Below are 26,281 nucleotides of genomic sequence, written 5' to 3'. Positions count from 1 at the left end.
TGGTACATCATTCAATTTAATTGGCGACTCACAATGTAATAATTTTTAGACAAGATGACAGATTACAATAAGAAATATCACTGCACAGTTTGAAGTCAACTGGAAAAAAACTTGGACAAGGAAGGAAATATTATTACAGAAATGCAGAAACAGTTTCTGTCAATAATATATGGTATCCTAGATATGTAAAGGAATTTGTGATGATGATGACAATAATAGTGGTGGTAATGATGATGATGGTGATGATAATAATGATGGTGATGAGGATATGATGATGATTGTGATGATGATGATACTGATGATGATATGGATAATAATGATGATAATAATGATGATGATGATGATAATGATGATTAAGTTCTCCTTGTCAAGAAACTAGAATTTTGCCTGACAGCTAAGTAAAAATGCCCAGGTTTACACATGCATTTTACAGATTCTTTCTTTAGTGCCATTCTGTTGCTAGCCCAGATAACTTACAACTAGACTAATAAAGGTATAGATACTTAAATATTTTCATTAGAATCGTGGTTAAGTATAGCAAGGCATTGTGGTTAAACTTATCTGTGTAAGTACTCGAAGTCATAATTATAATATGCTATTTCTGTAGCTATGGAAATCAAAATAAGTATCTCCATAGCAATGCAAACAATGTTTATACATGGAGTTATAATTATTTTGAAATTTTTAAAATCTTAATTTTATAACTCCATGGTTTATATTACCCTGTAATTACCTTTTTTGTCTTTACCTCTAGATGTTAAAGACCAGAAAGAAACAACATGTACTATTAAAATATATGATGACTATCAATTTGTATCATGAGCAACACTAGATGTATTCAAGCTAATGTAGCTTGTACTAGTATACACTTTCAACTGTACCTCTATATATATTTTGATTGACAGTTGATCTAGTTGCTGATGTCATTTTATAGATGTTTCAAAACAACAGAACAAGGGTTTTGATATTATTTAGTGATGCTGGTACTAACTGTACTGGTATTGTAATATTTGTAAAAATGTTTGGTATTGTGGTGTTTTTTTATTTTACTGAAATTAGTGTTCTTTGTGCTGTTAGTATAAAGGTATTGGTATTGCGATCTTTATACCATGATATTGGTATTGTGCTGCTGTTGTTATATTACAGGTAATATATTGAGTACAGTATATCATACTATTATCATTGTGTTGCTGGTATTAACTATTATGGTGTTGGTATTGTGGTATTGGTATTCGGTATTGTTGTTACCACCATGACAAACACCACATACCATTGGTTCAAACTGTTGTTTCTTTGGTGACAATTTCCACCTCTGTCTTTGGTTCGTTTCTATAGGAACAAGTATCGTCAAGGTGATAGCATTCTTCACTGTAATTTGAAAAAGAAGTAAAAACCTTATTTCTGAAATTCTTCAATGATGTTTTATGTGTAATGAGTTTGTGTCCTTTAAACCTAACAAATCCTTCTTGTTTTCTATTTTGTGATATATGAACACAAAGAATAATATTACCAGCAATTGTTTTTCTTTCATCAAAAGTAATGTGCATTAAGGATAAAATAATGAATTGTATTTTTCACAATATGCGATATTTTATTTTAAACTGATTTTAAATTGAGGAATTCTGTGTTTATATTTGTCTATTTTTGTTGTTAACATGTTGTAGAGTCAAGGCAAAAGGAGTTTCCCCATTGTGGGATAATAAAGTTTTATTGAATTGAAATATAAGTCACATGTACTATTACGGTAATAATAAACTTGATTCACTTCCAACTATTTTTTGACTAATTTTTTTTTTTAAATGTCTTGTTGAATTTCAAATTTTAAATGAATTAACAGTTACAATAACAATACACTATATACTGTTGTTAAATATAAGACAACAATGAAACACACAAATGAGTAATATGTACAAGATAATTAATGATGGGTAAAGAATATACATAAACAAAGATGCGCGTACTAACCATGGCAGGGAAGGGTTTGAGATGGGCAGCCCTTCAGTGGAGCTGTGAATATTAAGGAGAAAATTATATATATATAAAGGAGAACAGAAATAAATCAAACTGACTAGTATATATTATATATCATAAAAAAAAAGCTTAAGAGCTAAGAAAAAGGAATGTATAAAACAGCCAACTTAGAATGTACTAGGCAGACTTAGTACTGCAAAATGGCATTCAGAAAGCTGCAAATGAAAAGAAAGATCAAAATAATATGAAAACCAAACAAGTTCCATACTGATATTTCAAAAAATAAATAAAAATATATTGCTTATTTGACTAAATAAATATACCTGGCAAAATATTACCATCTCTCTCTGGATAATTTATTTTTTATATATATAAATATATTCATTGATTTAAAAAAATAAGAAAGGACAAATCTCAGCCCTTTCCTGATGAAGTCTGCCGTGTGGACGAAAGCTAAGAATATATAACAAATGTATGTTTTGTATGTTGTACAATCGATTTTTCTAGGACACAAAAATGGTGTGTAACGAAAAAATGGTCAGATATACAGATTTTCTAATATTTAAAAACTAGGGAAAAAGGGTGTAACCACCCTTATTTCTGCCTTTTCCCCTAGTTTAAAAATCAATTGTATAGCATATAAACAATTTTTCCCCTTCGCAGCCTGGCTTTTAAGTGCTGAAATTTTTCAATTTTTTATATTGTTCTATGAGCAGACTATAACACGGCTAAACCTTTTTTATTCATCATCATTTAGATATGTATTAAATTGTATTTTTTTGTATTGGGTTAAGTTGCCTGGTTTAGGCAATCTGAATAAAGTAATTAAACGTTATTCCATTTTGCTACTGCAATGCCGTATGTGATTCCTTTTATGTTATAATTTAAAAAGACGCATATCAATTTTGCCTTGTGCATTGTAATTAAATAATGTCATCATGTGCAATGCAATTTTTTCAACTCCCATGTTGACTGTTACACAATAAAATAAAACAAATATACATTTCTTTAAATTTGCAACCATTTCACAATGAAAACATAAAAATTTCCAAAGGTATATCGATGTTCTGATAAGATATATGTTAAGTTATTTATATGTCATATACAGAAATACATTATTTAAATGTTAAATTTTTTATATAAATTTATATATGTTAACAAAATATTTAAAAAAAAATATGTGATTAAAAAATATTTTTTTTATATTTTTCTACATTTGGCAATTACAGAATAAGTATATCAAATGTTTACAATCTCTCTATAAGGCTCAGGACATTCAGTTGTGTTTATTTAATAACAAATCTTTGTGTTCACAGGCTTTGAACCCAGGCCCTAGAAAATCGAAGGAAGGCACCTTAACCGCCAAACCACAGCTCAAACTGTTGTATTTGTTTGATGACTCGACAGATTTATTATTTAATTTTATTAAATAAAGTAGCTCTCCAAGCATTTAGAGGGCTGATCTAAGGCAGCAGACCTGATGTACAGTATACAGCATTTGATTGATGCTCTCTTTTCTGGTAAACAATTTAAGGCCATTTTTCCAGTGTATACCACAACCTATGTGCACATTATGGAAGGCAATACACTCTTTAGACAAAAAAACCTGGGGATTATCTCCCAGTGTAGTGCCCAAATCATTACCAGGTTAGGGGTGGTGCTGCACTGCCACAAAGTAGAGTGGCTAAGGTTTAATTTTAGGTAGAACCATGCACTTCTGCAGGAAAGTATATAACTTTCCAGTGATGATAATACCTAAGGATCATTACAAAAACAGACCCCCAAAAATAACACCTAATAGTGCATATAACAGGTTTCATTCCAGGTTTCCTCCTTACTAGTACAAATTGCATACTTTACTTTGTGGCACAATACATCTATCAGTTATATCTATCATGTTCATCTTCACTCAATATCAACACAGTTGACATACAGTATTAATATTCTAAAGGATATTTGAAATGTCAAAATTTTATAATCTGCTTAGTATTAATTTTACTTAAAACCTTGTAACTGGACATGAGCAATGATTAATGTACAACAAAAATAAGAGATACTAATGTAGCAGCAGACATAAAAAAAAAATAATCCACATTAAATGAGATATTTATACTGTTTTTATGTATATTTTAGAATAAATTAAATCAAAAGCTTAATATAAGCCTTGTTCAGACTATCAAATATTATTTGACAAAACATGTGACATGCCTAAATATGGTCATGATGACATCACATCATGACCATATATAGGCACATCATCACTATATATAGGCATACCATGTCTATATATGGGCATACAGCAGTTTTTTTGTCAAAGAAAATTTGATAGTGTGGACAGAGCATGGAAAGACAGGGAGGGAGAAATTAGTTTCCTAAGATTTTACGACAAATCATGATAATTCGTGACACTAACAAATTGGCAAATTCGGTAATCTGTTCTCAAAATTAAATTAAATGTCTGGGAAAGTTCAGTCAACCTCAAAGAAGTGACAAATAAATTTATATATCAAATGTTTGTGACAAGTATACTAAAACTATGCCCGGATTATCATATTTGTATACCCATATAGAGACAGTATTATAATATGGTCATGATGTGATGCCATCATGACCATTTTTACGCATGTCACATGTTTTTGTCAAATAAAATTCACAGTCTAGACAGGGTTTCATATTTTAGCTTTACCTACTCCATTGGCCTAGGATTATCAGAATGAAAACATTTGAATCTCAGTGACCTTAAATATATAGTGTCTTTGGTTTTAAAAAAATAGGAAAAAAAATCAAAAAATGAAATTGAAACATTGAATTACTTACTTAAAAGATCAAATACTTTTATTTAAAAAAGTTGAAAAATTGTATCCCAACAAAATAGCATATATTTTCAGGTTTACAGTAACTATGGCAACATAAATTTTTATTCCTGAACAGAATTTCAGGTTCACACAATAGCTGGCTAGTGAATTATTGGGACAGTAAAAATGTTAACAAAATAACAAAAATCATGGACTGAAATGATAATCTTTCAAATGGCACTCCATTCCTTTCATCCAAAAATAGTAGCATTGCCAAGACAAAACAGATTGATTTGCTAAAGTAAAATGTATGCAAACAAGAAGAAAATATGAGTATCTTGGAATAGCAAATGCGATTCAATAGGAATACATGTAAAACCAATGTTTGAAATTTAGAATAAACTTACTGGTAATGACATAGTCTTTCGCCAACTATGTTGCTATCCCTAGTGTAAAACTGATGCAACGTTAGGAAAAATAAGTGAAGGGATGATCAAATTGGCCAGGTTGCAAACACAATTAATCACGCAACCAATCAATCAATCAACTGTTGGATTTTATGCACCATTCCAACAGTACAAGCATGAATCTCCAAAAACACCCATTAATTTTTTTTTAACACAACACACCATAAAATAAAGCTACCACCATAGAAATGGAACCATGTTTTTAACAATGCTTAAAGAAATATAACAAATTTAGGATACACTTATTTTACAAATAATCAATAATCCATAAAACAATTCCATTACAAAAAGAATAAATTTGACCCAAGCAATGACAAAATTAGGAAAAAGAAAACAATGGTAAGTAGGAGGTAAAAGGTAGTACTGGCTGCATTGGCACCGGCATCTTCAAAAATAAAACTTACAAAAGTTATGTTTCTTGTTCGGTTGGCTTTGCAATGAAAGAAAAATTATGATGTGGATAGATGGTAAGAAAAATTGTTTAAAAAAAATTTAATTTTTTTGTAAATGTTAATAAAGCTATGTCATAATTACAAAATAACATACACTGCTAATAAACTTCTTTTATTTTTTTAAAAACAAAACTGAGATAGTAGATACAACTTAATATAAAAAATAGATTGTTCTTTTTCAATCAACATAATAATATATCTTCAGTGTCAACAATCAAAGTAAGTTACACACACAATAACTCTCTTAAGTGGACCAAAGAAAATATGCACTTTCATTAAAAACTGTATCACCTAATATGATAGCTCTGCTTTCACTAAGTTCTCAGGCTAAGGCATGTATACTTCACAAGAGATATTATAAGGTTCAGTCCGGACCCCATTGTTAAGCTTAGTCACCACAGCAATGAAAAGGTACAAGGAAGCTGTTCGTTTGATTCATGCAGAAGTCCATATCTTCTTTGCTACACTTAAGTTATTGGCATTTTCATAACATTCCTTAAGATTATATTTAAATATGAGTGAATAACATTAATAAGTAAAATCATGTAAATAAAACATTATCAAAATGTAGTTTTGAAGAATATATAATATTATAAACAATAATGAGTATAAAAAAAACAACACTTATCAATCATTGGGAAAGGTAATCTTTAGGAGGGGTACACTAGATTGCTTTGACACTTACCGATGATGATGGTTTCTTGTCCTCTGCCTCAATAATTGCGTTTGTCTGCTCTTGGTTGAACTTGACTACAGCTGCTATGACCCTTGCCATTGTCTGCAAAGATTACAAACAAGCATTAAAAATATACACACATCATGTAAATATGTACACAACATGTAAATATAAATGCATACCAGGAGAAAACAAAGAGCGATTCACTCTAATAGTACATAAATTTGCTGTTGTAAAGTTAAAAGTTTCCACTGTTTCTATGGTTATGAAGTGATTTTATATAGAACTCAGCTTAAAGGACCCAGGGTTGTAGCTGTAGAAAACTAAGGGTGGGTGATATACACTTTAATGGTGGGTGGGTGATATCACTAATAAACTCTAAATAATAAGAGTGGATTTTAAGGATTTAAAAGTAGGTTAATAAGGGTGGGTGGTGGGCCACAAAATTAGTTTTATAGACCGGGTGGAAATTGTCAAAGATGGGTGGCCGCGCCCACCATAACTACATCCCTGTGGACCTTTCCACTAATCCCCACCCCTTGGATATTGTTGCCAAGATCCCACAAAAAAAAAGTATTCTAGTTATGTAAACAAGTGTGTGGGACAACACATATATTTGTAGGACATGCACATATTCCTGTCTTGTTTTGATTGGTCAGTTGCTCCGTTTGATTGACACTCTAGAATGGTCCGTTGTCTACCACATATATATGTTTTTCCTTCACACCCCACAATCCTCCTCAACCTTTTTCTTTTTTTATCCTTTCATCTTATTTCCCACCTCATTTTACAATTGCATTTCATTTCATGCTACCATTTACTGATTGGGAAAGTTGTGTAATTATAGTCCACCATTAATAGATGTATAACTTCTTCAATGTAATAATACATAAACACCAATTAACACATGTATAAACAGTCAGTTCATCTGCATCTTACCTTTGTTTCTCTTCCCATCATATATTCAAAAAGGACTTTTTTAAGGTACTGTGAAAGAGAAATAAGATGAAAGGCATGATACAATTATATAACAATGATAATTATTATTTTTTATAACAATGATCTAATAACTGTATCTAGATTGTAAAATACATTATGTTTATGTTAAAAGTCTTTTCATACTAGATTTTCAAAAAATAATTAAGATAAATAATAATAGGAATATAATGATAAAACAATTCCAAAATGATAGCAAAAAAATGTATTAAACAATAAGGACAAGAAATGTATAAAATACATTATCAAAGACACAAAGGCATTCTGAAAACATTCTTACTTCAATTTCTGTGGGTTCTTGTAAGGGAATACCTTCAGGCCATGGATTGCTAGGCCCATTGTCTGAGCTCGCTTTCTTCATTAAATTGATCTCCTCAATCAGTTGCTTCTCCCGTAATCGAAGTTCAGCTAGCTGACCTCGTTGATCTTGCAATTCATCCTACAAAATAGAATGAAATATTTAAAATTAAAAAAAAGATATGAAAATATGCAAGTGTATCTCTGTGGATTTCAACCAGACCTTTGCCACACAATATGTGGCAAAGGCAAGCCAAACCAGTCACTCATCACAAAAATCGATTTTTAGTTATTAATACAGGGTTAAACAGTAAAATGCGAGTTATAAAATAGTAAAAGAATCATTTAATTTCGACATTTCCTTACGAAGTTATAAGCGATTAAACATACTGTACATCTGTTTAAAGAACAATATTTGAGAAATCAGCCTGGTTTGGCTTGTCTTTGCCATATATATGCAGTCTGGTTCTTTCTACTACTGATGTTGTATTAATGTATTGTGTATCTGGCACACATCATTCATAAAATTTGTATACAAGGCCCACACATAGGAACAACATGATACACATGCCTGGTATGCACAAAGCACCGAGTATTTATGTATTATATATTTAATCGGGTATGAGTACATCATAGGAGATGGTGTAAACTAATTTGTTAGTAATTTTTAAATATTGTTCTACTTGATTTTGAGGAATATACAGTATACCACTCTTATTTTTAATTATAATTTTTTTTTTTGGATATTTATATCTGAATTAAAGAAATGAATGAATGATGGTTTTATATTGATTAGATATGGAGCTATAAGATTTGATCCAGTTCTAAGACTAGTTTGTATTCAAGGCGTGATGTACTAGGGGGATCATGGATAGTGATTGGTACTGGTACTGGTACGGGCATTTATAATGCGCCTCTTCTTTGCAGTTATAAAGCGCAGTTCCTTTCCCTGGTCATTGGGCCCACATGATAAGTGTTGCTGCTGGTAATCAGCGCAAGAGCAGGCAACCCCACCACGTACCCATTTATACTCCTGGGTGGAGAGAAGCAAAGCAGATGAAGTGTCTTGCTCAAGAACACAAGCGAAATGCACAGCGAGGGGTTGAAACCCCGACCTCGAGGTTGGGAAACCAAACCGTTCCCGCTGCGCCAAACCGCTTATTTAATCATCATCACCCTCACTTTTATCATTAATACTATTATTATTAGTCATAGTAGCCATAGTAATATAGTCGCAGTGGTAATAGTAGTCATCATAGTCGTAGTAGAGTACTTAGAGAAAAGCCTGGTTTCCATTAAAATCGATATCGCACACTATCGCCAACTCTTTAGCGACGCTGATTGGTCAGTTGAATCGGAAAGCGTTCCCGATTGCGTCGGGGATAGCCACGCAGTGCAAGGATTGCAATGAACACCTTGTAGCAACTGTGTAGCTATTGTATGGAAACCAGGCTTAATAGTAGTAACATTATTCCAGTATATTAGAAATTGACAAAAGCAATACATCGAGTTCCCAGTCCACATATCAACCGCCCTGAGCATCTTATGTTAGATGGATATGTGCGCTATATAAAACTACATTATTATTATTATTATTATTATTATTATTATTATTATTATTATTATATAAAAAGTCAGTATTCATTGAACCATAATTATTTTTTAGTTTAACATAAATTTATTACTATCACACTACTATCTTAATTATGGCAGGGAGTAAAGCTGTTGTATTTATTACTATCACACTACTATTATCACACTACTATTACTATCACACTACTATGTTAATTATGGCAGGAAGTAAAGCTGTTACATGCATCTATTAGTATTTATTAGAATTATTTGCTGCAGTTAATCATACTCCTGTTAAGCAACTTTACACCCTTAATATTTTAAGTGATGACATATGTTTACCCATTTTTAAATTAAAATAAATATAATACTTGGGACTAATTGGAAATTAAATATTGAACATTGCACATGAACAAATGTCAAACATGGAAAGGATAGGCCATGAAATCAGGATAATACAGAATTTGTTGTAAAAAATGAAGATTGTTGTCCAGGCAGTGATTAGATGGAAGGTCCTTTACAATATATGACGAGCCATGAAATCAGGTCATGCAAGGCAGAAAGTATACACATAGATTATTTTTTGCAAAGCAGGGATAAAATTGATGGTCCTTCAAATAACATAATAAAGTCAACCAGTAGAACAGACAAAATGAAATGACTCTGATGTAGAATGTTTAGCAAGACAGTGATTATGCGAACGGTCTTGTGTAATGAGAACATTCGATTGAAATAATGACCTCATAAAGCTTAGGGAACATTGATAATGAATCAGCATGTCTTTCAGAAGTGAAGAGCAAATATAGACAAAGACAACTCGCCATTAATTTTGGGCAATCTGGAAAATTAGAATTTTAAAAATGAAGAAATAAATTCTAGGAATTTGTAAGATATAATACAATCTTACTTCATTGGGAAATCTAGAAATTATAAAGTCAGCATTTAAAATTACAGAATTATTAGAGACAGTCGAAAAAGTTTTAAATGCTTGAAAATAAATAAGAAAAGCAACATTATGGAGTACAACTATATGTTAAAGAAAAACCAATGTTAGAAAACACAACAACTTCTAAAAGCCAATTTACATATTTAAAAAATAATATTCAAACCAATAATATGGTAGATAATACATGACAAGAAAAGTACATTGACACAAAGATAAAAGAGTTGATGGGTTAACAAATGTCATTGACCTGGGATAGACAACTCACCAGAAGAGCAGAATTGTTGGTAGGTTGGTTTGCAGGGGAGTATGGGTCCAACTGCTGGATAGATTTCGATAATGAACCCTAGGGGGAAAAAATCACCTTGTGCTTAAATGTGCCCCAAGAAATTACTATAGAACAAGTCCTTACTGTATACTCAGCAGGCAAACTTATGATAGGATTATTTTTTACATTTTTAGTTTTCAACAAATCTGAAAAATTTTTGCTGTAATACCATCCAAAGTACATTTTAATGCACACTTCCACAGAATGAATTTGAGATGATGAGCAAACTTGGCTTTATACAACTTTTGATTTAGTTTTAATTACTTAAATATTACTTATAACTTTTGTACGTGATTATGATGACTTTGGGAGTGTCCTTTTGGGAGTTGGCATTGCTATTTAATATTTTCAAATTTTCTTTTTGGACTGGTATAGCTAAAAAAAAAAACATAACACACACAGGACTGTAGTAAATATTTTGCTTTGTTCTTTGCGTATTTTGATTTGAATTTTTTTTCCATGCCATCACAGCTAACTTATAAAATCTACCGAATAAATGTATGAGAAAATTTCTTCCATTTTACTATATTGAATATATATATATTTGATATTTTATATATATGCCCAAAATTTTATAAATAAAATTTATCAATTAAAAAAGTTTATTTCAAACAATTAGGAAACATACACTTTACAAAATAGTGACCTGTCTTGGTGTATATTTTTTTTTAATAGATTTATACATAAGGTAACCAGATCAAAACTACAACAACAAACAATGATCAAAACACAACAAGCCAGCTAAATTATTTAAAGTTGAAATTATAAAATATACAAACATATGAAAAACTGTAAATGTATATACAAATATAGTATATTTTATTCCAAATAAATGACAATAATACAGAGAAATCCATAATAGTGTAAAAACAGAAAAATGTTTAAGATGATTCATTTACAAAAATACAATTCATTCCAGCCTTCAAAAAGTTGGCCCATTAAACAGAAAAAAGTACTGGTTTGTAATGATTTAAAAAATTTTGAATTAAAAATATTGTAAAACTGAACTTATTTCAATTGTTTCATTGGAAGCTGATAAACTAATTTAGATGTCTACTTAACCAATTTCATAATTTAATATTATAATATCCGAGAGTGTCTATTTCAGATTTTAGCACAAACTGTATACCCTGCAATAACAATAAATAGAAACTAAATATTTACCTGGTGAAGTCCTTCAAGTTCTTGCCGATGGTTTTCATTCAATTCATCGATCTTAGCTTGCAATGTCTGTGTCATTCGCAAGTCTAGTTCTTCCAGTTCGTTCTGATGTTGTGATTCATTGTGCTCCAGGCGGAACTCAATCTCGTTAAGTTGCGATTTGTGGTCAACTTGCAGCTGATTTATTCGTGTTTCATACTGTGTCTTAGTTTCTTTTAACTCCTCTCGAATCTCCTTAAATTTGGAAGAAAATCATAAATAAATGAAGTATAATAGTCGTGGAAATCATGCCTTTTTTTAAGCCGGACAGTCATCACAATTCCATAGAAATGCAGTGCAATGACCCACACACGGAGGATTGCTTTTAATGACAACCTGCTCAGCCTGCTATCTCAGTTGGGGTGGATGCAGATCACACCCCCTAAATTGTATTAAGAAAAATAATTCTTGTATTGTATTGTTGATGAACATAGGACTAGTACCGGCAAGACATTTAAGATATGAAAGTGCAATTTCCGGGCACATATTTTCTTAATTTTCGCAACTCAGCCCCAACCATGGTGGGGCTGAGGTGGTGTCGACTCTTATGAACTGCCTAACACCAAATCCTGCATCCACCTCAGTTCAGCAGATGGCGTTGCATCATCACGCCTGCACAGTGAGTGGAGATGGATTCATCGGCCTGTGTAGTATGTGTCCAGCTTCAGTAAATATCTATATATTTTATTGATGAATAAATTAATTTGCACGCAACCTTTCACATACACAGTGCGTTTCTATCTCAAACTTAAAATTAAAACTGAGTTACACAAATACCTTAAGTTGTTCTTCATAAGTCTCTGACACTGTCTCCAACTCGCGTGACTGATCATCAATGGTCTCTTGAAGTTCTCGCATCATCTCTGTGTGCTCTTTCTCCATCTTTACCTCAACTGATTGACCTTTTCCTGATAATAATAGTATTAATGACATTTATCTTATACTGTATATCAAAACAATTAGCAACTCAATATCCAGTTTAGGGTTTAAAGATAGATTTTTTTTTTAGTCATCAGACTTTTAATGAGATTGTGATAAAAATCCCTGGTATATTATTTTTTATTGTTATTTTCCTTTTTTCCAACAACTAGCTCGTTTCAAATTGAATGTACATATTGGTGAAGGGACTTTATGTTTGATTCTAGGAAAAACTAATTTTAGGTTTGAACCAGTGTATAACAAAATCTTTTTACAGAAGAGTATGAGTATAAAATTTTGAAGCACTGCAATTTACTTATGGTTCACTGCCATTCTTTGAACCCACTATTCAGGGAATTGAAAAAGTACTACAACTACAACACTGCTCCATGAAATAAATGAACCCTCACCTATAACCTGTCGTAAACTTTGTTGCATCTCTTGATCTTTCAGAGCCATTTTCATGTTGACCTCTTTAAGTAAGTGCTTCACTTTCTGTCCGTGCTCTATGCTTTGGTCCTGGAGACGACTGTCGCACTCCAAACGCATTTCACGTAATCGTTCCTCACACTCTTTCTGTCTCTCCTTTAATAGTATGTCAAACTTATTTCTATTTAACAAAAAAAAAACACATTAAAGTATTTATAGTCTAGAAAAAAATGAGAAGAAATAAATAAATTACAAAAAAAACATTTAGGTGGATGAAAAACATGTATAAGTACCAGTTATAATTAAACACTTATATTACCTGCTGTAAGGCCACTGCTATCTAAAATTTTATACAACATGTACAACTACAATGATATAAAAATCTTTTAATAGCACTCTAAAATAACATGTGAGCTATAGACAAATGCTGTTTAATAATTTTGGAGATTATCAAAAATCACTACCAATAGGTTTTATGTCTGAACTGATTTTGTGTTTGCTTTGTTTATAGATTGTACTTCAAAAATGTTATAATTATTATATTGCATATATCCAGTACAGAGAGTGCCCAAGGACAATGACACTATACTTACTCCATTTCAGTTATTTTATTCTCGTGACATTCCTTCAGTTTTTCATTTTGGTTCACCAACTCATCCTCTCTGACTTTCATAGATTCTGTGATTTCTTTTATTCTATCTTCAGCACCCTTTTGCTGGGCTTCAGCACCCAAGAGACTCTCTCTAGCAACTTTAATATTTTCTTCAACAATTTGTTGGGACTGTTCATGCAGCTTAACCTTTTCTTCGTCTAAGTTTCTTTTCCACTCATCCTTCTCATTCTGATGACGCTGCTCGTTGTCTTTAATCTGCGCTTGTAGTGCAGCAATCATTTCCTGATTATTGCCTTCTATAGATTCTATTTTTTTATCTTTTTCTAGAAGTTCATTCTGTTTAGCTTCAAGTTCAGTGGTAAATTGATTCTTAATTTGTTTCAATTTGCCTTCTGCCTTTTTCTTTAACTCAGCCAGTTTATCCTTGCCTTCAGCCTCAAGTGAAACGGTTATCTCTTGAATTTGCTTGTTTAATTCTTCTATTTTTTCATCTCTTTCTTTCAGAGTACCTTGCATCTCAACCATTAGTTTTTCTTTTGATAATGTTAACTCTTTTACTTCTGATTCCATACCATTGATCCTTGACTGGAGAGTCTCCTCTAATTTGGATGCATTTAACTGATCTATACTTTCTTTTTCTTTAATATCCTGTTCCAAGGTTCTTTTTTCTTCTTCAAATGTAGCTCGTAAATTTTTTAGTTCTTCCTCGAGCTCATCCATTTTCGATTTGGAAGTTGTCTTTAACTCCACAAGTTCATTTTCAGCACATTCGGCACGGAAGTTAGCCTCTTTCAATTCAGCCTGGTTCTCAAGATCAGTCTCCACAAGCTCTTGTATACGTTCCTCTAACTTGGCAACTGTGGTTGCATTTTTCTGACACAGATCTCTCATCTCTAACTCATGCTGTTTCTGCATCTCATCTGCTTGCAGGGACTCCATACGGATTGATTCCACATTATTTGAATATGTTTTTTCCATGTTTTCCATCATCTCAAAGTGTTGCTGCTCCAGCTGTTCCATATTAGTTTTGTGTTTCTTTTTCAGATCTTCAATTTCTGTGTTGTGTTGCTTAATCATGCTTTCGCACTCCTTTTCCTTACAAACAAATTTCTCGTCAAACTCCTTTGTAAGGCTTTTAATGTTCTCGTCATGAGCCTTTTTAAGTTGGGTGTTGTTATCATTCAACTCCTGAAGCTTGGTTTTATAGGAAGAAATCTTAGACTTAGCTTGCTCTCTGAGATCAGCCATCTGTTTTTTGTGAGTTGCATCCTTCTTGCTTGTGTCTTCCTCATGCTCTTTCTTAAGGCACTCTATGGTCTCCTGGTGCATAATCTCCATTTTTGTGGTCACATCTTCAACTCCTAACTTCTTCTCTTTCATTAGATCAGAGAAATGTTTGGAGAACTCTTCTTCTCTTTCAGCAAGTTTTTTCTGACTTGCCTCAATAAATTTATTCATTTCTTCATCATGTTCCTTTTTAATTGTAGATATTTTTTCATTTTGTTCTTCAGCATCTGTTTGTATACGCTGTTTAAGTTGAAGATTTTGTTCCTGTAGGCTTGAAATTCTTCCTGTCAGTTCCTCTGATACCTGAGTTGTTTTTAAATTAAGGGTTTCTTCCATCTTTCTCATTTCTTCTTCTTTCAGTTGTACTCTTTCTTCTAATTCATTTTCTTTTTGCTTGGCTGCTTCTCTTTCTCTTTGCACTATCTGTGATATCTTAGCTTTAGCTTGTGATTTTATATCCTCAATCTGACTAGTATGCTTAGCTGCCCAAGTTTTCTCTTTTTCTAAAAATTCTTCTGTTGCACTCTTCATTTTTGCATCATTAATCGCCATCGTCTCATTTAATTCTAATTCATGTTTTTCTTTTAAATTCACAATGTCTGAATTAAGTACCGATTCCCTTTCAATGGCCTCTTTCAATTGATTTTGCAAAGCAAAAAGTGACTGTTCATTTTCCTGTACTTGAGTTTGCAGTTGTTTTATTTGTCCATCCTTCTCTTCAACTAAATTAGATAAACTTTCAAGTTGCTGAATCTTCTGCTTCTGTTCCTCTATAGTTTTTTCCAATTTATCCATAGATGAATCTGTTTCCTCTGATCGTTTTTTAGACTCTTCTTTTTCTTGTTCTAATTGTTCATGTGCTGTTGCAACATCTGATTTTAAATCACTAACCAGTTTCTCCAAATCGCTGATATTTTCTACACTTACTTGTTTTTCCCCTTCAAATTGTTGTATTTGTTCTTCAAACCTGGCAACAATTTGAGCATGTTCAGACTGAGCTGATTTGTGTGTCTTTTCTAATGAACTTAGATTTTCTTGCAATTTCCCTAACTGAATGTCCTTTTCATTGGCAGTTTCTTTAGAAACTTTTAATTCTTCTGAGCAAGTTTTGTTTTGTTTGTTAGCACCTTCAAGTGCTAACTCTAATTTTTCCACACTTTCAACATATCTGTCCTTCTCTTTCACAAGGGCATCATTTGCAGCACTCAGATCATTATCATACTTCGTTTGCAGTAAAGCCAATGAGTTTTCAAGTTCTTTCTCTTTCAATTTAAGTTCCTGTGTTGTTTTCTCACTCGCCCCAATCATTTCATTTGCGTCTGTTAACTTCTTTCCAAGATCTCCTGCAACCTCATCAACTGAACTTTGTTTTTGAACTTCAAGCATCTCAATTCTACGAGCTGTTTCTTTTTCATAATTCTCTTCCTGGAAAATCAATTTCTGTTTATATTCGTCAACTTTGTGTTGATATTCTGTCTCTTTCCTCTCTGCCTCTTGCTGTAATTGAATCACTTTCTGGTTTAGTTCATTGATTTCTATGGAATATTTCTCTACAGCATTTGCATGTTCCTTCAAATTTTTTACATTCAGTTCAGAAACTTCATTCAATTTTACATCCAGTTCAGTTACTTTTTCTTCTTTTGCTTTTATTGCAGTTTCAAGTTGTTGTTGAACTATCTCAAAGCTATGCTGTGATTTTTCAAGTTGGTCCCTCAAATTCTCCTCCTCTTTTTTCCAGTCATCTTTCTCAATCTGACTTTTGGTTTCAGTATCCTTGATGTTAGCCTCTAACGTGGAGATGATTTTACCACGTTCTATTAACTCCTGAGCTTGTTTCTGGTTCCTTTGCTTCAATTCTGTGACAGTTGTGTTTAATTTGTTCAGTTGGTCCATTTTCTCCTGGACAATAGTTTGTTGTGAACGACTCATATCCTCGACTTTGGCCTTTAGTTCAGAATCTGCTTCCAGTTGGGTTTTGTCAACCATCACCCTCTGTTGCTCGAGAGCCTCTTCTATGCGTGTATTAAGCTGCATCTGCAAATCCTCAACCTTGGACTGCATCTCTGCATCGTTTTTCTCATTCAGTTCCTGCACAATTTTCTTGTGTTGGGCTTTTTGTTTAGCAATTGCATTCTTGCTCTTCTCAATGACTTCCTCCAGTTTACTGTTAGCTTCTTTAATTTCCTCTTTTGAGGTCTCTTTCAATTGCTGAACTGATATTTCCAATTCTAGTTTCTCCTGAAAAGAATTCAAAAATAGTTTTGAGTGCAATGATATCAAAATTGTAAATGTTGCCCAATATACATTCTATACCTTTTTGTGCAATTCTTGAGAATATTGTATGGTATGTAAAGCTATAATGGTTCTATTATGCAAACTGTTAAACAGCTAATTATTACAATTCTAGGTTTCATACAGTAAAGTGTGCAATTCAGAAATGGCCGCTATCAGGAGTTACATTTGTTAACCTGATGGTCTGACAACTTTCTATTCATTTTTTCGTTTTATAATTACTGTACTGTATGTTTGCCAGCATGAATTTGCATATTAAAATAAATAATTACAATATCTCAATATCCTGCTTTTTTTTAAAGCAAAGTGATCATGCTAGATATTTAGCTGCACTATTCTTATCAAATTAGTTTAAATAAATATAAAAATATATATTATATAACCAGTTAAACAAGGAAATCTTCAAATAATCATTTAAATTCCTGGTAGTGCTTAATTATGATGTAGTAGTTCCTTTGATAATTTTTTGAATTGGTGCATAATTAGCCATTTAATTACTAATACAATTGTCATTGATTACCACTGAGCACAGCTGCAAATATTCTTGCAAATGCAATCATAAAAAATGTACATAAATATGAACTTTATTTCCTGGGATATAATATATAAATAATTCATGTTATTATAAAGCTGCACCTTTTTCAAGGCTAAAATACAATACTACTTAATATAGTAGTGTATGTCTGCAAAAGTTTGACCTTTAACAGAAATTAGAAGGCTCAGGAAATGCATCAATAAATTGTAGAATGCACATTCGTTTAAACATACAGTAGAAACCCTCATTTACAAACCCCGATTTAACGAATTCCCGATTTTACAAACATAAAATAAAGGTGATGACGTCATAAAAATTTAAGCGAAAGATTAAAAAAAAAAAATCCGCTCGAATTGTAACTGTTATTAGCATGCATACAACACAACACACCATACTATACAGTACTATGTAATTCTCAATTGAAGGAGGCCCTCTAATAGGCCTCTTCAAAGATGTGCATGCGACTAATTTTACTTCTCTTTCAAACATCGTGCTTGATTGTTTCGTTGAATGATCAATATATATAATAAACAAGTATCTATGGAAGTTGTGTTGGAGTAAAATCCACAATCTAGGTATTTAAGAAGGTAAAAATGTCTGATAAAAACAAAGGAGGATAAGGATAGGAAATTTAAATTTGTAGCTGATATACTGCTTAGGATTACAAAAAACACACTCACAGCTTTCATCTGGTCAATAATTCTCTGTAACTCGTCCTTTTTGTTATCTTGAGCACTAACAGCAGCCATCTTTTGAAGCTCTCTTTCCTCAATAGCCATCATCATATCAGATTCTTTCTCTTTCAAAAGGTTTTTATGCACAATTTCCAAATTCTGTACTGCCAGCTCATGCTCTTTTTCCTAATAATAATGATAAATAACAATAAATTAAAAACAACAATAATAACAACAGTAATAATAATAACAACAGTAATAATATTAACAACTAAAGGGCAGTCGGAGAGAGCACACCTCCGCCCACATCATAATTCTCCTCAGTATAAATTTCCCTCACATATTGTCCCCATAAAAAAAAAAATAATGGAAAAAAAAAACACCAAGTAGACTCCTTGTGATTTTAACCCAGGGCTGGTAGTGTGGAAAACACTCTTCTTGCCACTACAACAAACTGTCTTCACATACTGTATATCACTTTGAAATTAATGGTCATGTGAGCCCGTATAAGCACACACTCACGTCTACAGCAAACAGTTATACAAGTTTTCGATCATTGTGTCCATGACCTTTGACCCTGACCCTTCAAAATTCAGTCACTTCCAGATCTCTGGTAAAGGAACATTGTGGCCAAGTTTGACAAATTTTTGATAAAAACTGTTTCAAAAAAACATTTTTTTGTTGATTGTGACCTTGACCTTTAACCCTTACAACATTCAAATACTTTTGAGATATTTGGTCAGAGAACATTGTGACAAGTTTGAAATTAAAACTATAGGCTGTAGACAAATAAATTTTTTATAAAGTTTTTTGTTTATTGTGACCTTGACCTTTGACCCTTTAAATTTAATCAGATCTAAATCTTAGGTAAAGGAACATTGTGGCCAAGTTTGACGAATTTCTGATAAAAACTGTGGGCTGTAGGCTGTTCACAAGAAATATGCTGACAGTCAAATAAATAGCTAAATAAAAAAACAGGCGAAAACATAACCTCCTGTCAACTTCATTGGCGGAGGTAATAAAAATAATATAATAATATAAAAATGAATGAGTTTTGAAAACCGAAAGGTCCACTGATTAATCTCAGATAAGAAAGTATAATACATACACCAAGTATTGAAATACACGCCATCGTGTTGGGATTCAATATTTCAACATTAATTATGTCATCATCAGGAATGAATCTATCTATCAAATGAGTTTTGATTCTTAAAAATCCTGACACTGGCATTGAAAGAAACATATGATCTGACACCTGAATTTCACTAGGACTTGAAAAACAGTCTACCTACCTAGGCTGCTCTGTTTTGATTATAAGAAGGCCTAAGCCTCGCTTAAGACACAAATTCTTCGAACAGCTGAAGACCACAGTAGATGGAGGATTTGGGTAACTGATTCAATCACAACGTTGCCCCTACAGCCATAACGTTATGGGACAGCAAGGCAAAACCTTGTCTAATTTTTAAAATTGGAATTAATCCTGTTACCAAGGAGTTTAAATAAGAGCTAAAATAGCAAGTAGATTTCTATGCACATGTAATTTTATCTAAAAGTTCAAATACACATACTATATAAGAAATTAAAACAGATTCTTTCTTTTGGGTTTAATTCTAACCTTATTGGACATGGCAGCTTTGTAGATTTCTTCTTTCTTGGCAATGACAGTCTCCCAGTGCTGGTTTTTCTCATTAATAGCTGCCTCCTTCTCATTGAGTAATTCTATTTTAAGTTTTTCCATTTCTTCCTACAAGGAACAGTATGTAAAACAAAAGTAACACTTAGAGACTAGGCAAGATATCCATTAATACAATCTTTCAAGTAAATGATTAGTGGAGTAGAATGCAATCTTTACTACTGTAAATGTCTGAGAACAAAGGCATCCATAATAACCAATGGTGTTATGCATTTTAACAATGAAACAAGCATGTGGGAGGGGTTCAAAAACACAATACAGTATGAATCATTCTCTGTAGCAAGTAAGAAAGCCATAGTCCTTTTTAGACCCAAAATAGCACAGTCCAATTGTTTGAACATTCTCCTCTCACAAATTTCCCCATCTATATTGTTCTCACAATTACTTTCTTAACTACTATATACTGCAAGTCTTAAGTGAAATATAATTTAAAATTAAGTTAACATATATGTACTATGTTAATTTGACTATGCTAATTTCCACACGAATGTATGGGATGCTCACAAAAATGGAAGCAATGTACCTGGAAATGCGTGACGACGGCTTGCTTACCCCTGGACAACTCTTGCGCCAGGTTTTGCTTGTCCTCATCACCACGTTTCTCTGCTGTCTGTAGTTGTATTGTAAGTTCTTGAACTATTAGAAAAATGTTTAGAAATAGTATACTATCCTTTTGCACAATTATTTTAAAATCAGTAGAGTATTGAGTGCTGTTTTTAAAATAATAAAGTGTGCAGTAGTGTAACGATGGGTGCGGGGGCCTTGTGGATCTCTTAAACTGGGGGCCCTTATTAGGTCTGTTAGGTCCAGTCACCAAATTCATTGTGGGATTTTAGTGTGCTCCTTTTTTAATTCATGTTTGCATTGTCAATCTAAATGTTTTTAACAAGGAATAAATTATATATCAGTGGCAGATCAAGGTATTTAAAATAAAGGGGCCAGGGAGGGACTTTCACATTTGGAGAGTCTATACCACCTGAGCCCCACCATGGTTGGGGCTGAGGTAAGAAAATGTATGCTTATGGCACCTGTAAATGGCCAGAAATGGCACTCACAGTCATAAAATTGTGAATATAGTTTTCTTTTTATCTCCATTAAAAAAATATTTAGACAAATTTAGTGGGCCCTCCCCCACCCCCTCTTTATTCCTCCACTGGATATAATGATACGTGTTAAACAGTTGACTTCAAAAACATGATACTGTTGTCCTGGTGGGGCTGAGATAAGAAAATGTATGATTATGGCACATTTAGATGGTCAGAAATGGCAACTCAGAGACTTGAAATTGAATATAATTTTTTTTTATCTCCATTTAATAAAATTTTTGACAAATTTGGTGGGGTCTCGGGCTGACTGGGCCCGCTTCCTTTAATTCACCACTGGATATAATAAGATATATGCCTACAGTCGATTTCAGAGACACACTATGGTGTTATCCTATTAACCAAGTAATTTTTAATCAGGGTGCTAGATCGAGGAACCTATGGGTAGGGCCTCTAGGGGTCAGGGCCCTGCAGACCGCTGAATGAGAGTCTATAGGCATTACGCCACTGGATGTGTGATTTCCAGATAGATGTTTTCAATCTCTCAATCAATACATATGATAAATTAAAAACAAAATATTTCAAAATGGATTAATAATAAACATAGAAACTATGCCATAGCCATAAACTAGAATAAAATCATAAAGTAGGGATTATAAACAAGGTTAAAATCATAAACTATGTTTCAACCATAAACTAGGTTACAACCATAAACTTGGGTTTCAGCCAATCATAACAGCTTACAGCAAACTAAACATTTTCTAGCAAACTAAAAAAAAAATAGAAAAATAAACTTGTAATTTTGAGACATATGTACAACTAACTAACCTGTCTTTTCTAATTCCAGTTTATTGCTTTCAGTTGCATCTCGCTCACTTGTTAACTCCTTCACTTTCTCTCGCAGTTGTGAGTGCTGTTCCTCTTGTTTTTCAAGATCTTCATGCATTTGTCGCTTGGTCTCAGCAACTGCCAAAGCTTTCTCTCCTTCTACCTGGTCCATCATTTCTTTCGCTTTCTTCAGTTGTTCAGAAAATTTTACTTTCTCCATTTCCTGCTGAGTCTAAAAAAGAGAAAATTGTTTAAAAAAATTAATAACAAACAAACATTCCATTTTTTAATAAACAGAGTGTATTGAACACTACCCACATTAATTTGCAAAAAGTAAATCAGTTTTTCTCACAATCAGATATCTGATATTTTTGGGTCACATTTTATTAAGCCATACTTCTGTGCATGTTAAAATCCTCTCTGTGATTGTCTGTCGTGTGGCTTGTAACTTTAGATATACAGCATTTGTACTTGGCTCTCCTTTCAGGGTTATAAATAGCTACCTAAATTGGTGACTGTAGAGTACCAGTCGGATCTCTCTCTCTCTCATATGACTAAATTAGCAGTGGTTTTAGTCAACTGCAGCTTATCAGTCAATGGCAACCAGATATTCCAGACATGGAATGGCAAAAACCAAGCAAAAAGTAACTACCTAATAAGATGCTGTGTCATTGAATGTAATGGTAAGGGGCGAGACACAGTGACAACTATCTAGAGATTGTAGGTGGTTGCTCATAGATCTACACTGTAATGACCAAGAGGTTATAACACAAGTATTTTGATACTTCCTTGGATTGTGATCATGGAGAATGATAATGAAGAAAAACTACCTTCAGTTGCTCCATTTCTTCATTTTTTTCCTTAAGTTGTTTTTCTGCTTTCTCTAATTCACTTGATAGTTCATGGTTCTTGTCTTTTTTATTTCTCATTGTTTCTTTACATTTTGTCAGTAGCACTTCCAACCGCTTTACTTTTTCTCTCAAAACTTGATTGGCTTCTGGATCTACAGCGACTGGAGCCTTGGCATCTGGGGCATCCCCTCCTTGGGCATTTTTCACCCCTTCACTGACTGGTACAACACCATGCTTGTACAAGCCAACCTTATAAGAAACAAATAAGGTTTGACCACAACGAAGACTTGCAATTCTTGCTTGAATGTAAATGTTATACACCACTTTCTATATTAATATTTATCTAAAACACTAATTCTTCAACAGGAGAGAATTTATGGTTTGAAAAAGCAAATCACTTTAGAGGAATGGAATAAGATGGTGGTAGGCAAAAAGGGATTTGTAGTCCCCCTCCACTAAAAAAAAACCTTGCAGAAATCTAGTATTTTACCATTATAATTTCAAGGGTTACATAAAAATAGACTAGACAGCTGTCCTAATCGTGACAGCTGTAGATTTATTTATAATTTTAATATTGTATTAAAAACCAGCCTACCTGTGTCTGAAGCACATTAATCATCTCATCCTTTTCCTCCAGCATCAAGTCAAAGTTCTGTTGCAGATGCTGCTTAGCCTGCTGGTCTAACTGTGCCGCCTACAATACAACAATTAAATCAAAATGAACCAATGCACCACGTCTTACCCAATCAGAGAATGGACAGCACATGATAACACATTTCAACAAACATAGAAGAATAAATTTGGCTCAGGAACTTGGGACGTAAACATGTGGAATTGCCACAATAATGAGGTATCAATTAATGTGAACTAAGATATTTGACAGTAATTATAAACAAGATAAAATTTGATGTTAATATTGTGTGGTTGCTACTTATTTACCTCTTTCAGTTCTGATATCCTCCTCAGGGCTTTGTCTTGACTTTGTGTCATAATTGTCTGTTGAAGGAACAAAATGAAAACAATATAACCATAAAACCACTTCCACAGATTCTTAATCTTACCATTGGATTACAAAAACAGATAAATAATACAATTACCTTAATTTTAGAATTCTCTTTCTGAAGTTCTTTGTATGCATTTACCACCTGAAAAAATAATGTATAATTGTTATCCTTAATACAATAGTTAAAAACACAAAATATATCCCCAAGGTTTGCAACTTATCAAATTGACTGTAATAATTAAACTGTTCACGTATTGAAGTTATTTAGCATAAACACAGATAACAATCTAAACTAGAATAATCAACATAAGCAAATCTTGAATCACCATTTTAAAAAGTTGAATACATTTTGGCATGAGACAATAAAATCTATTCATTAGTAATACAAAATGTCATTAATATATGTGATGAAGACAAGCTAAATCAGTCACTCCTCGCAAATCATGTTTCGGAGATAATGGCCAAAACTTGTTGGAATAACCGAAATTGTAATTTTAAAGGCTAATTTCTCAATACTGTTCTTTAAACAGCTGTATGATTCCCCTGTAACTTCATAGCAAAATGTTAGATTTAAATGATTTTACTGTTTTGTTTTATAACTTTCATTTAACGCTTGTATTTTTAACTTAAAATCGATTTTAAGCAAGGAATGACTAGTTTTGCTTTTCGTTGCCACATATACTGTAGTTCCTTGGTTTCATTCTGAGGAAACGCACCTTATGTAAAGTAGTTAAATAAGGAAATAAGCATAGCGCTGCGGCTGGTAACATCAACTAAAAATCAGGTATATATCAGAAGAATAGCATACTTGCTTTATGTTATCATTACTGCAGTGAAAATTTTTATCTGCTGAACTCACATCAATAAATTTTCCTTTGTATCTTGTCACTTTCTTCTCAACCTTCTGAAATTTCTGCAACAGCTCTTCCTTGGTGAAAGCATCAAGGTTAACCAGTGGTTCGTCAATCTCACTCTCAGTGTCAGAAGGAGCTTGATACATCTTCTGAGGCGTCTGGTATGTTGGGAAGAATGGGCTTGGAGCTGGAAGATCTTGTTTGGATGTTTTTACTGGAGTTGACTGAGCCTGTTTATAGAATTTTATTCAAAATGTGCTGTGATTCAACTAATTGTAAGGGCAAATAAGGGTACTAAATATACTCAAATTATATTATATTATATTTTCAATTTATTATAATGTTTTTATAATGAACCTTTCTGCTAAGCCTCGCCCTTTGGATATTGTTGCTAAGGTCTTACAGAACGTGCATGTGCGGGGCAACAAATGTGTTTGCTAGACACGCGCATATTCCTGGTCCTGTTCTGATTGGTCAGTTACCATACTGTAAAATTTTTTAATTTGCGGGGGATATCTAAAAAGTTAGCTCAAATTTGCATGGAAAATAACCAGGAAAATAGGTGTGCGGAATCGCAATTGCTGCATAATTGCATTGGTTATATACTAAAGTTTGGTCAAAGCATAATTTTCTGCAAAATCTGCACGGAAAATCGGCCTTTATTTTCCGAAATGCGCGGACAGATTGCTAGGGCAAATTTTTGCGTGGAGGAAATATTCCCCGTGCAGGCTTTACTTTACATTCTGGGTTAGTTATTAAGTTTGATTGACACACCTGAAAGGTCCATAATCATTAAGCTCCAACTACTACAAGTTCAAAATACATTAAAAAAGAATGTTTTGCAACCATACCTGCTGTTCTTCAGCCTGACTTTTAGCATCCTCCATACTTTCTGTGTCTGTCGTCTGCTCCGACTGACCTTGCTCAGACTCTGGTGCAGCTTCATCTTTTAGTTTTAGAGCAGGCTGATATCACAAAAAAAAAAAATACTGTTTTAGAGCATTAATAGCAGTGGCGTAGAAAAAAAAACTGCCCCTCCCCTGACGGTTTTTACCGGGCCGACCAAGCCGTCGTACCGAGCCGGGTAATAAGAGAAAAGAAAGAGGGGAGAGGGAGGGAAAGAGAAAGAAGAGGAAAAGAAAAGGAAAGAAAAAGAGAAGAGAAAAATAAAGACAAGAATAAAAAGGAAGATATCATAATGACCAGACTCACAACACCCATGCAACCCCTTCTCCACTTCAAAAACTGGCATAACTCCTTTGATCTATGCTGCCCGATGGCGTAACCACTGGGGGACAAGGAGAAAATATCTATCTTTGAAAAATCTTCCCCACCCCCCACTTTATAAATGCCCTTTCATCCCATGAAAGTGCCTAAAAACCTCAAATTTCGCGCGCATTTCTTGTTAACATGGCCCAATTTCCTCTAAAAATTGCACATTTTAGGGAGTTTTGATCAATTCCAACGTTTTTCGCGCGCTTCGCGCGCATTTTCTATGTTAAAGCTTGTGCTTGCTCACCTTTGCCTTCTAAGTTATAACACATAGTCCCAAACTCAAGAAAGA

At 33.1% G+C, this 26,281-nt stretch overlaps 1 protein-coding gene across 3 annotated transcripts in view; it reads right to left on the bottom strand.

The window, feature by feature from the left end:
• Nucleotides 1-712: 712 nt before the first annotated feature.
• The window catches only part of LOC117125186 (golgin subfamily A member 4-like), a 28,698-nt gene continuing 3,129 nt past the window's right edge, over nucleotides 713-26,281 (bottom strand). The window contains exons 3-22 of one of the 3 annotated variants that reach the window (XM_033271619.1): nucleotides 25,569-25,682; nucleotides 24,723-24,947; nucleotides 23,958-24,005; nucleotides 23,800-23,856; nucleotides 23,456-23,554; nucleotides 22,840-23,109; nucleotides 22,010-22,241; nucleotides 20,662-20,774; nucleotides 20,061-20,189; nucleotides 18,452-18,631; nucleotides 13,638-17,182; nucleotides 13,026-13,225; nucleotides 12,475-12,605; nucleotides 11,662-11,892; nucleotides 10,438-10,515; nucleotides 7,638-7,796; nucleotides 7,301-7,348; nucleotides 6,371-6,463; nucleotides 1,966-2,007; nucleotides 713-1,368 (exon numbers count right to left, since the gene is read on the bottom strand). In XM_033271619.1, coding sequence (XP_033127510.1) covers nucleotides 1,999-2,007; nucleotides 6,371-6,463; nucleotides 7,301-7,348; nucleotides 7,638-7,796; nucleotides 10,438-10,515; nucleotides 11,662-11,892; nucleotides 12,475-12,605; nucleotides 13,026-13,225; nucleotides 13,638-17,182; nucleotides 18,452-18,631; nucleotides 20,061-20,189; nucleotides 20,662-20,774; nucleotides 22,010-22,241; nucleotides 22,840-23,109; nucleotides 23,456-23,554; nucleotides 23,800-23,856; nucleotides 23,958-24,005; nucleotides 24,723-24,947; nucleotides 25,569-25,682 — 5,961 coding nt within the window. In that variant the 3' untranslated portion in view covers nucleotides 713-1,368; nucleotides 1,966-1,998. Of the gene's footprint in view, nucleotides 1,369-1,965; nucleotides 2,008-5,627; nucleotides 5,664-6,370; nucleotides 6,464-7,300; nucleotides 7,349-7,637; nucleotides 7,797-10,437; nucleotides 10,516-11,661; nucleotides 11,893-12,474; nucleotides 12,606-13,025; nucleotides 13,226-13,637; nucleotides 17,183-18,451; nucleotides 18,632-20,060; nucleotides 20,190-20,661; nucleotides 20,775-22,009; nucleotides 22,242-22,839; nucleotides 23,110-23,455; nucleotides 23,555-23,799; nucleotides 23,857-23,957; nucleotides 24,006-24,722; nucleotides 24,948-25,568; nucleotides 25,683-26,281 lie in introns of those variants that run through there. The other 2 variants (XM_033271611.1, XM_033271628.1) reach the window with 2 other exon arrangements.

The sequence above is a fragment of the Anneissia japonica genome, unplaced genomic scaffold (assembly GCF_011630105.1).
Source record: "Anneissia japonica isolate Jap-2015-1 unplaced genomic scaffold, ASM1163010v1 scaffold466_len1169948_cov191, whole genome shotgun sequence".
NCBI lineage: Eukaryota > Metazoa > Echinodermata > Crinoidea > Comatulida > Comatulidae > Anneissia > Anneissia japonica.
The sequence above is the reverse complement of the archived record's forward strand: the minus strand, read 5'-3'. Positions and strand labels throughout refer to the sequence as shown.